The 11,902-nt window shown below is 39.2% G+C and overlaps 1 protein-coding gene across 1 annotated transcript in view; it reads right to left on the bottom strand.

Moving 5' to 3' along the window:
• Positions 1 to 278: 278 nt before the first annotated feature.
• The window catches only part of trim2b (tripartite motif containing 2b), a 32,354-nt gene continuing 20,730 nt past the window's right edge, over positions 279 to 11,902 (bottom strand). Inside the window, exons 6-12 of the mRNA XM_022664270.2 lie at positions 11,011 to 11,773; positions 9,493 to 9,593; positions 8,873 to 9,040; positions 5,629 to 5,797; positions 5,425 to 5,495; positions 5,158 to 5,298; positions 279 to 3,863 (exon numbers count right to left, since the gene is read on the bottom strand). Of these exons, the coding sequence (XP_022519991.1) occupies positions 3,711 to 3,863; positions 5,158 to 5,298; positions 5,425 to 5,495; positions 5,629 to 5,797; positions 8,873 to 9,040; positions 9,493 to 9,593; positions 11,011 to 11,773 (1,566 nt within the window). The 3' untranslated portion in view covers positions 279 to 3,710. The remainder of the gene's footprint in view (positions 3,864 to 5,157; positions 5,299 to 5,424; positions 5,496 to 5,628; positions 5,798 to 8,872; positions 9,041 to 9,492; positions 9,594 to 11,010; positions 11,774 to 11,902) is intronic.

Genomic DNA, 11,902 nt, shown 5'->3' with positions numbered 1-11,902 from the left:
CTGCTTGGGTCAGCTGTTGCTGTACACAGTTACTGTTCATATGGAACAAAGTTCATTAAGCTAAATAAACCTGCAGTCCTGGGCTGGAGCACTGAAATCACTGCAGTATACTGTATTATAAAGTACCTTTAGAAAAGAAATGGAATTTCTGCCAATACATTTTATTCTCAGCACTCGTCCACAATGTCAAATTTAATCCTGGAAACCTGGCCTTCATACAAATGATTCCATTTAGTAAACTAACCCAGCTCAAATAAGCATTAAGACTACAAACCAAGTTTTCTGCAGTCAATATTTTTAATGTTATTCAGCATCATGATATGATTTATTGAAACGGTGATACCAACATTAGAAATCCAAGCAGGCATTTGGTTGACTTTAAACTGTAAACAAGCATACCTCAACACGACAAAGAAAAGGAGATAATTCATTTGGTTTATGACATTTTCACTGATAAAATGATAAAAAGGACAAATGTTAAGGCTCTTTTTGTACAGAACATGAACATTCAAGCGAAATCGCAATTCAAACAATAAATAAAACATTCATCAGTTTTTTAATTAATCAATACAAATGAAAAAAAAAAATATTTGCAAGACCATGAACCAAAGTAGAAAACATGATAATCTAATAAAATAGCAAGAACAAAACAATGACTAAAATGGTACCTTTTAGTGTAAAAAAGAAAAATAGAAAACACTATTGCCTTTGAAAAATGCATCATGAGTGAAGGAACCTGTTCTTCTGTTATTCTAGCATTACTAGCGAGTGAAACATGCCTCTAAGAGAATCTACCACATACACCAGAATGAGTCGTCAAATATCGAATGGCCTAGAAATATCAAACCTGACGTAGAATGAAGGAGCTCAAGTACATTAACTACTGGCCAAGGCTGAATTCCCCAAAAGCACCTACATAGTCCAGTCAGAATATTATGAACACGTCCCTGTTTCTACACTCATTTTCCTTTTTATCAGCTCTACTGATCATATAGGTGCACTTTGTAGTTCTATAATTACAGACTGTAGTCCTGTATCTGTTTCTCTGTATATTTTATTATTATCCTCCTTCTTTCACCCTGTTCTTCAATACTCAGGACAGCTATTATTATTATTTGGGTGGTGGGTCATTATTATTCTCAGCACTGCAGTGATTAGCACTGATTAGCATGGTGGTGGTGTATGAGGTGTTAGTGTGTGTTTAGCTGATGGTACAGTGAGTGGATCAGATACAGCAGTGCTGCTGGAGTTCTTAAACACTGTTGGACTGAGAATATCAGCAGATGAGCTTCTGTCTCTGACTCTACATCAAACTAAGTAAGAGTGTGTAATATAGTGGAGGACAGTAAGAGATTAATCACAGTGTTTAAAAACTCCAGCAGCACTGCTGTACAGTGAGTGGGTCAGATACCAGTACAACACACCAACACCTTATGCACCACTACCTTGCCAGGGCATTTTTTACACCTGAAAGTCCAGTCCAGAGTGCACACAAAGGTTTGTGTACATTTGATCTGGTTAGTTTTGGTTTCACACTGCAGTTTAGTGAATGGACTAAAGAGCTTTACTACATCCTGTCATCATTAGATACATGGTAGCTCTATAATTAATATTACCATATTTTATGGACTATAAGGTGCACCGGATTATAAGGCTCACTATGAAGGAGTGTCTATTTTCTGGTCTATTTTCATACATAAAGTGCACCGGATTATAATGTGCATTTTAAGCAACAGTAGTAAGGAACAAGGGTGTCGCCATGTTTCCCTTCTAATTTTGCAAGTCGTGGGGGAAGTGGTTAAGTAAATAAAACTGTAATTCTTAAAAAAAAAAAAAAAAAAAAAAACTTTTTCTTAAATGAGTGCTGGATGTTAATCTAAACAGATTTCTCTCCATAAAACTGTTTATTTGGGTGACTAAAGCACTTCTATTTATTTGCAGTGAGCTTAGATTTACTATATTTTCAACAGCGTGGTTAGCAGCAGCGCTAGCCACGGTTAGCAGAGCTTAGCACTAGTAAATGCCGCTCAGCGCTACACTGAGGAACCCTGAGTGTTCCAGTAAGCCAGGGCATTATCAGTTAGCAGTTCGTCCCACGTAGCTTGTTTTAACATGGTGGAAGAGCTAGCACTGTGGTTAGCGGCTAATGCTAATATTTTTCCAGCCTCTGTGCTGGAGAAACTTCTCTGAAACTTCTGTTTAATGTTGTACTTTGGCGGAGTGGCTTTACTGCTCCTTACAACCTGACTGGTTAAATTCATACATAATGCGCATGAAATTATAAGGTGCACTGACGATTTTTGGGAAAATTGAATGATTTTAAAAGCATTATGTTAGAGTTTAGTGAGTTGTTTTGTCAGTTGTTGTGAAAGTCTGAACCGTCTAAAAAAGTGTTTTACACTGCAGATGAACTGGACCATGGTTCAGTAGACCCGGACTGAGAACATCTCTTTGTGAGAATATTCTGACCAAACAAGGTAGGGCACCATCAGTAGTGTCACTGCAGTGCTGAAAATGACCCACCACCCAAATAATATCAGTTCTATAGGGGTCCTGACTGTTGAAGAACAGGGTAATAAAAAGAACTACAGTCTGTAGTTACAGTTTTCCTATATAGTCAGAGAAGTTGAAAATGTGTGTAGAAACAAAATTATATTCAGGCTGTACTCTGCAGATGACTCTTAACTGGTCCAGACAGTGTTTAGTGTTATGCTCAGTCAACCATTTAGGACGATCGTAACACTTTTGATGTTTTGGGAATCTGGGCCCACAAACTCACACACAGCAGGAAACCAAACCAATGAAAAAAACTGACCACTTTTTCCATTTACTCTGAAACATTATTCAAGATAAATACATAAATATAGAGATTTTTGTTCCCTTTTAAATATGCTTTAAACAAAAATAGAGGCCTAATATTTGTTGATTAAAGAGCTAACGTAGTTCTGTGGAGGCAAGACGGGAATGTGTCGCATGGGTCAATGTTCAGGCCTGTACACATCCATAGTCTGTTAAACTTTCACGTCCAAGAACTACAAAATGTCAAAGATTTACATGTGATTACCTCAGTGGTTGCGTTTACTGTATCACGTAGTAATTTGTTATCAGGGTTAAGAACAGTCTAGAAGTGGAATGTGGATTAAACATTTCTCAGAACTAACTTGCAACCCTATTCCGGATCACTAAAAGATGCATCTGACCATAATAATTCTTAATTATCAGCGTGAAGTAATAGAAACTGAAGCATACTGAAGATATATAACCAAGTGGTCTCGACCAAACTGCTTATTGAGAACAATGTTGGCGTAAAGGTGTGGTTGCTTTGATTGTAAGTATAGAGCAAATTCCAGACTCAGCAGTGAATTTAGGACATGCGCAAGTCACAAACGTACCATATGCTTTTCAGCTCTCGTAGGCTTCCAGTACTGGCTGCACGAAAACTACCAGAATGCAGAGAGTATTTGGCGAAGGCCTCCCGAGGCTGCTAATGAACTCCGCAAAGGCATATCCCACCTAAATACGTATTCAGATATTAATCAGACAGCAGTCACAATCATGGCACTGAATCCAAGCCACGGAAGCCCATTCCAGCAGGGAGGAAGCAGGTAACATATTGAGGAAGGATGATAGATCTGCAAATTAAGTGCAACCGCTCACATGCCATGTCTGTGGTGTCCATGAAGCACTGCCCTCTTACACTCCTTCCTGGATCACTGAAGGTAACGGTACACTTTGAAACAATGATTCCCAGAGTCAGCCACCACAACATGGCCGTCAGACGTCAGGGCGAGACCTTGCGGCCCATAAAGTGGATCAGCGGCCGTGTTAATATAGGATAGAAACGAGCCGCTTCCATCAAATACCTGACGGGAGAGAAGGAGGAGAGAAGGATATAAAACATTAAAACCCTTTACACTGTGCTGGTTACTTTAAGAATAAGAGTATATGATTAAACTCATAAACTGTGTATAGCTGGACAGAGCATCGTCTCTCAAAAGTGCAGCCACCACAGGTCGGGCGCCCCCTGCTGTTCGGTTGCAGAAAGCTCTGTAACCCCACCCATCCCCATAGGTTTCAATGGCAAAACAGAACAACTTTCAATCACGTTTTTTTTTTTTTACCAATATACTGTAATTCTACCTCCATTATTTAAATGCAGCAGCTAGTGTAACCTCTGCTTATATTGTTAAATTTTATATCCTCACAGAATTCGTTTTTTAAAACGAATTTAAAAAGGTGTGGTTTTTGTAAAAGGGCGGGGTTACACCTAGCCGGGGCGGGACCAATGACTGTATGGGCAAGACTATAGACTGTGATCTCTGTGAAGGCAGCCCTCAGGGGCGGGGTTATTTAAATGAGTAGGCTGTCTCTCCACAGTCTTTCTCCCTCCTCTGGTCTCTACTGCGCAGACTTTTTTACAGTCTCTGATTAAACTCATCAGTTAGGTGTTGAAATAGGAGTTCCACCTATTAAATGTTAAATATATCACATAGCAGATGAACATCTGTGACAGTGATATCTGAGAAGTGAAATAAAGTTTATAGGATTTACAGAAAGTGTTTAATAATTCTTAGGCAGGTGCATAAATTTGGGCACGACTGTCATTTTATTGATTTGAATACCTTTAGCACTAATAATTGGAACACAACAGTTTTGTAAGCTCATCGACCGATGACCTACATATAAAAGTCAAAAAATCTCGGTTGACTGCACTTAAGGTTACTTTCAAAGTTCTAGATTTTTTTTGATTGACTGACCTTTTTTTCTTTACTTAGTTGAGAAGTTCTTGCCATAATATGAATTAAAACATTACTCAAATAGGGCTGTTTACTGTACACCAACTCATCACAACTGATGCTCTTAAACACATTAAGAGGTACAAGAAATTCAAGTAATTAACTTTTGCAAGTTCAGCACAGCTGTTAGCTGAAAGCTATTTCAGGTGACTACCTGAATCTAAAATCTAAACTATATTATTTAATTTTTTAAACACTTCTTTTGTTGACTAAATAATTCTGTATGTTTTATGCATAGTTTACATGATTGTAGTATTAATCTAAAAAAATACTGAAAAACACTGAATTTAAGGTGTGCCCAAATATAAAAAATGACTGATACTGTAAATAAACTTGTCAGTATGTGTATTAGGATCAGTACCTGTATGCGGCTATTTCCCCAGTCCGCTACAATGATATTCCCATTAACGTCCACCGCTACGCCGGTAGGGGCGTTGAACTGCCCGTTTCCCTCACCATTCGAGCCAAACTTTAGTAAGAACTCTCCTTCTGCACTGAACACCTACAGGAAGATTTTTAACAAACAAAGAAGAATCTTGTTAAACTTTGGTAAAAGCACTTTCTGGATTTGGAGAATGTTTAAGATCTTTCTGTAAAAATCGGTGAAACTGTGAACAGTACAGCTTACCTTTACTGAGTGATTATGAAAGTCTGTGACAATAATTTCATTATTATTGTTGACTGCTGCAAAGTGAGGACCTACAAAGAATAAATACAAAATAATGTTAAATATATTAAATCTGTTTCTGCTATGTGACAGCATGCACACTTTTGCACTTTAGATTTTTTCAACATTTTTCAGATTAAATTATTTATGTACACATCAATTTACCTGCAAACTGCTTGTCTCCGTTGCCTCTGCTGCCAAACTTTGTTACTAGTTTTCCACTGGGCTGGAAGATAAACACCATGCAGGCCTTGTTGTCCACGACAATAACGTGACCATTCTGATCCACAGACACGCCCTTCGGACCCATCAGTCTGCCAGAACCCAACTTCGCCTATGAAAGAGCATTAAACTTTAGATAAGATGGATGTTTTTGCAGAAAAATGCAGAATTACACCAGAGGAAAATCAGTTTACTTATCATACTATAACATTAGCCCTGTATGCACACAGGTTCTAAACTGCACCTGAAAAACTATTTATCACAGGGGTAGAACTGTATAGGCAAGGTGTGATTGTGCCTCTGCACACTCCGTAACGGTTTCTTGCCATTCTCTCATTGGGAGTAACGGCATTTCCAACACCCCGTTACTGCACGATATTAAAACAGATATGGATATACATAGATTTTACTAAAAAAAAGTAACAGAGCTAACCATGTAAACTGTGATGATATGTTTCTGACAGGTGGTTAAAAATACACGTCTCTGAATCAGCACACAGATTAAACTCACTGTGTGATTAATAAACTGCAGCTGTGTTAGTCAGTTAGCTTAACTGCATTAGCATTACCTAGATAGGGATTCAAGGTTTAAGAAACAAATATGTGTAATGTTTAACTTGCCCTGTACCTGATCAGCTAATCACTATTACATTTTCAAACTGTCTTTATTAATTTAGTATTTACTGGTAACTAGTAACGTGCCCAATACTGTTTAGCAGAGGGATCTGAGCTGCTTGCTGATGCTCATTCATTCTGTTTATAGTTGATGTAAAAGTTTGCATAGCTGCCAGTAGGAACGACGCAGGATCAAAGAGTGAAAATATACTGTTGGTGGGCTGTAAGATAGCAATGAGCATCGCAACGCACCTTGCGCAGGGTGTAAAATAGAGAATGCAGTGTACAACTCTTGAATAACACAACATGTAGAGTTGTAGACAGCAGCAGTATGGAGACATGCATTGTTCTGTTAAAATAACGTACCAAAGTTTGCATTAAGAAAGGTAGAGACACTGGTTGCCAGTGTTGGGCATGTTACTTTGAAAAAGTAATTAGTTATAGTTACTAGTTACTTCCCCAAATAAGTTACCAACTGAGTTACTAACTGAGTTACTCCACTATAAAAGTAAGTAGTTACTAGTAAAAGTAACTTTTGCATTACTTTTGTGTTACTCGCCCCCGTAACAACCACCCCCCGACCATCCCGGCCCCCACCTTCTCAGAGCGTGTTTCATAAGCCAGAAGCACACAGAAAAGACAACAATCATTGCTTTTATCTCATCTTCCCCTCCCTTGTGACTCTCACACACAATGCACACACACAACCTTGCACCTTTGTCTGTATGCACAGAGTAAAAAAGTTCATTGAGCGGCTAAAGTAATGTGCAGTAACGGGGTGTCGGAAATGCTAATGACAGAGTAATTAGTTCAATTACTCGTTACTGAAAAAAGTAACAGCATTAGCAGTTCCCATCACTGCTGGTTTCAGGACTTAACCCAACATAACGCTGGGCTGTCAGTCTGCCTGTAATGAAAGCAAAAGTAATCTGGCATTAAATGACAATACACCTCACACGATCATACCAGGCCTTCTGGACGTGTGAAGTGTGGCAATAAATCACTTGTCATTGCCGCTACACAAAACGACACACAAAACTCTGTGCAAGAAGTCAACGAACAATGGCTTGTTGTCACATGTCACGTGCCCAGAAGACCTGAAATCCTTTTATTTTCCTTCCACATAGCACAGCAATCTGACAGACACTTCTTCTGGGATAATTTTTTTTGTTGATGAGTCTATTAAAAGAGAACTCCATAAGAAATTGACTTTGGGTGTATCAAAATGTTATAAAAATGTTATTGAATAGCCCTCCACCCCTCTCTCGCAGCTTTCTGAGATCCGGTATTTTGTGCACTTTGCCCAAACAGGCTTTTAGAATGAGTGATACGGGGCATAATTTACCCCTGCTGCTAATTTTCTTTTATCACAGTTATCCAGGCTCAAAGTAGCTCCACACTGCAGAATCCGGAGAGCTCTGACATTTAAAATGAGGCATTTAGAACTTTAAAACTGCACAAGAAGTTTATTAAAAGCTACTGTTTACATGCTATAGCATAGGTAAATCTCTGGGCGCCGCCATCTAAAATTTAAGTCAGAATAAGTCAACCGTCGAGCATGAATAGTATAACTTTTTGAGCAATGTTTATGTCATTTGTTGTTGGTTCTTTGCATTCTAATATCGACAGAAACCAGATATTGACAGCAAAAGCTGGAATTCATGCATTTCCAAGAAATACATTTTGCAATCTGCTCAACTATCCTACCTATTCGTTCTAGTGCTCGACGGTTGATTTATTGTGACTTAAATTTAAGATGGTGGCGACCGAAGATTTACCTACACCATGGGAAGTAAACAGTAGGCTTTTAATAAACTTTTTATGCCATTTTAAAGTTCTAAAAGCTTCATTTTAAATGTCACGGCTCTCCAGATTCTACCAATGAAATGTGGAACTACTTTGAGCTGAATATCAGTGGAAAGAAATTTTATCTTTGGGGCAAACTATTATGCCCCATCTCACTCATTCTAAAAGCCTGTTTGGGCAAAGTGCACAAAATACTGAATCTCAGAAAGCTGCGGGAGAACGGAGGTGGGCTGTTCAACAAAGATAAGTACTTTTTATAACGTTTTAATACACCCAAAGTCCATTTGACACAGAATTCTCCTTTTTTTATAATTTTATTTCAAATTTTTCCCATTTTCTCCCTAATTTACACAGCCAATTACCCAACCCACTCATTAGGACTCCCCCTATCACCAGTGATGCCCCAACACACCAGGAGGGTGAAGACTAGCACATGCTTCCTCTGATACATGTGAAGTCAGCCACCGCTTCTTTTCAAGCTGCAGCTGATGCAGCATCACAGCGCACTTGGAGGAAAGCGCAGCAACTCGGTTCTGATACATCAGCTCACAGACTTGGAGTGATGTGGGGAGAGAGAGCGCCATCTACCCACCCGGAGGGAGCAGGGCCAATTGTGCTCCCTCTGAGCGCCGCCAGCTTGATGGTAAAGCTGCATGAGTGGGGGTTCAAACCTGCGACCTCCCGCTCATAGTGGCAGCGCATTAGACCGCTGGACACTCGGCGCCCCGCCTGAATTCTCCTTTAATACTGTATATATGCAACTTACCTTGTATTTTCCATCACTGGTGAAGATGCTAACCCACTTGTTATCATAGTCAGCGATGATGATGTCACCATTAGGATGGACAGCTACACCAGTGGGCCGCTGCAGTTGTCCTGGTGAACGTCCACGAACACCAAACCGGCTCTGAAACTCTCCCTGGTTGGAGAAGATCTGAACATACAGACGTATAGTTCTTTAATCATCAATCTTGCTTTTGAAATATGAAAATCTTACTAATCTCTGAGTGAATATTAAAGTAGCGAGAAAAGGGTAAGACGTGCGATTCTTTCAAACTCCAGGTATGAAGGCAACAGAGGTGAGTGTTTGGAGGGGTGGGGTAGACTTTCTATACACACAGTACATCAATGAATAGTGACTTACTCTGCAACTTATGGAAGGAGTGTTCAACAATTCATACCTTTGAAAATAAAAAGGTAAAATGGATGATGAAATGATTTGAAATGACTCCATCTGATTGGTTGGGGTGAGATGTCCTTTTTAAGATTAGATGTTAATGTTGCTATAAAATGTTTAGTCATGATAGTAATTGGAAATGCATTAAATACTGCAGTTCTTTCTCTGAGATAAAGCTTTTAAAACACTAATAAAAGTTCACTTCTCACCTGCACACACTGATTATTACTGTCTGCAATCAGGATACTTTCTGGAGAAGCTGCTACACCCTGTAGATTAGTGAACTCCCCTTTATTCCGCCCTTTAGTTCCTGTGGAACATAGAAATCACAAATGCTTCTCAAAGACTCCTCAAAGCTTCTTGTGATAACTAGTTTTTGTACTAAATTATGATTACAAGCACTTGTTGACGTCACCTGATGAAATCACATCATTATTATTATTTAAATACACCTTATATATAAAATTGGAATGATGCATATTAACAAACAAAATAACATTGTTTTTTCTTCTTTTTCTATTGAGAGCATCCTGCCAACTTTAGAGATTAGAGAAAAAAAATCTGATTGGCTATATATGTCTCTAATTAGCCAATTCTGAGAACCAGTCAGATCATTAAAGCCAGTACTGTACTCTGCTTTCTTTGCTGGATCCACTCCATCCATGCGTCTGTTTTTTTTTTTTTTTTACCATTTCTGACTCAAAATTACATACAGTATTTGTAGAGTATGTAAAACTAAAGTGCCTTGTTGACAAAGCAGTGTAAAAACGTTTAACACCACTAACAGGATATCCCTCTCAAGAGAAAGAAAATCACTCAATCAGTCTCAAAGAGTCTTAGAACACAGCTGAGCCAGCAAACACCACTAAACACTAATCACACAAAAGAGCAAACAGTGCAGCAATAGAATCTGAAGGAATCACGTCCATAGTGTGTAGTGAACCAAAGACAGTGATTACATTTTTAGGAACTTGCAGGATCTCTGAGCCCAGGCTCATGCTCCACAACATCACAATGGGGCTGATTTAGAAAAGTAAAAGTACATTTCATCTTAGGAGACAACACACAGAACATACATAGCCACCATTATTAATTTTGCCTGAAAAGTTTCCAGCACTGCCCTCCACTAGTATTGGTAACAGGCCAATTATAGCAAAAGAGCCCTGAAATTAGGCACATGATGTACTCAGAGAGGTCAGGTCTGTGGCTGAGGACACCATGGAGCTTCTCCTGGACATGTGAGGATGTTATTTTAAAGAAATAAACATTGCAGATTCTTAAAATCAAATGACTGGAACATTTGAATAGCAGAAATGTCAGAATATGGTAAATACGTTGTATAAAGTTTGGTATCGAAATTGTATTGCATCCACCAAAAAAAAGAAATATATTTTAATATATATATACATATATCAATTTATATCTATATATATATATTTATATATCGCACCTACTCTAATATTATTGGATAACCATCATACACTCATCATCTTCTGTGATCAAAATGAATCAAAGTTAATGTGAATTTGACTGAAATGTGATTGTGTGTTTTTGTCTCTTCTAATTTATCAGATGTCAGAAATAAAATACTGTGACATCATACAAATTATCAGACAAAAAGTATAACGATGGATATATTTCTATGTTCACGCCATATCATCCTCCATTAAACGACAACATATTTATTTGAAAAGCTGCTTTTAATGCCTTGCGAATATTTTCCTTACCGATTCTAAAGATGAGGTCATCTTCAATAGGGTTGACCTTCTTCTTCGGGGTGCTGAACAAGCTTCCTCCTCTCCGAACCCCCTTCTGTCGACTCCTGCTCCCTGGGGACTTTGCGCTGCGTCTTCTTGCTCCTCCATCACTGGAACCTGTTGAGGCAGCATTAGCTCCTGAGGTGGTGGGGGGAGAATCGTCAGGAGAGCTGGTCACCTTTAATCTGAACGGGCTTCCTTTGATGTGCTGGTCATACAGTCTCAGAGCCAGGCTAAAGTCCCCCTCCTTGTGCAAAGTGTACTGGAACTCGTAGGTTCCGTTCTTGTGGTCCAGGATTTCCCCGTCTGTGACGCTGCCATTGGGCGTGAAGACTTCTGCTGAGATGATAGCATTGCCCGTCTTGCACACGCCCCCAGACTTGTCCTTGGTGGTTATGATGACGGAGGCAGGCTGGCCCACAACACACTGCTCCAAACCTTCTCCAGCAGCCTCCGTCTGGCTGGCCACGGCGTTAGTGGTGATGATGGCCCCCAGGTTATGAATGGACTTACGCAGTCCTTCAACCTCCATCATGAGCTCCAGCTGGTCGTTCTCCTCGGGCTGCAGGGGAAGGCCCTGGCTGGCCAGCGCACTCAGTTTCTCACCAACAGTTTTATGAGTCTGCAAAACAGCAGCCTCACTTTCTGCATCCAGAGCGTCTCCTGTTATTCTGCAGTTACTGTTAATGGCAACCTCCTCTTTTAGCAGAGTGTCTAACTGAGCCTGTAAGACCTAAAAACGAGATACAGACAGACAAACAAACACTTCAGACTTACATAAGAACTAGGGGTTTAAAGCATGTATAAATAAATTATATATTATATTATATTTTATATTATATATTTTTAAAATGTTGTATAA

Source organism: Astyanax mexicanus, chromosome 21, assembly GCF_023375975.1.
Source record: "Astyanax mexicanus isolate ESR-SI-001 chromosome 21, AstMex3_surface, whole genome shotgun sequence".
Lineage (NCBI taxonomy): Eukaryota > Metazoa > Chordata > Actinopteri > Characiformes > Acestrorhamphidae > Astyanax > Astyanax mexicanus.
The sequence above is the reverse complement of the archived record's forward strand: the minus strand, read 5'-3'. Positions and strand labels throughout refer to the sequence as shown.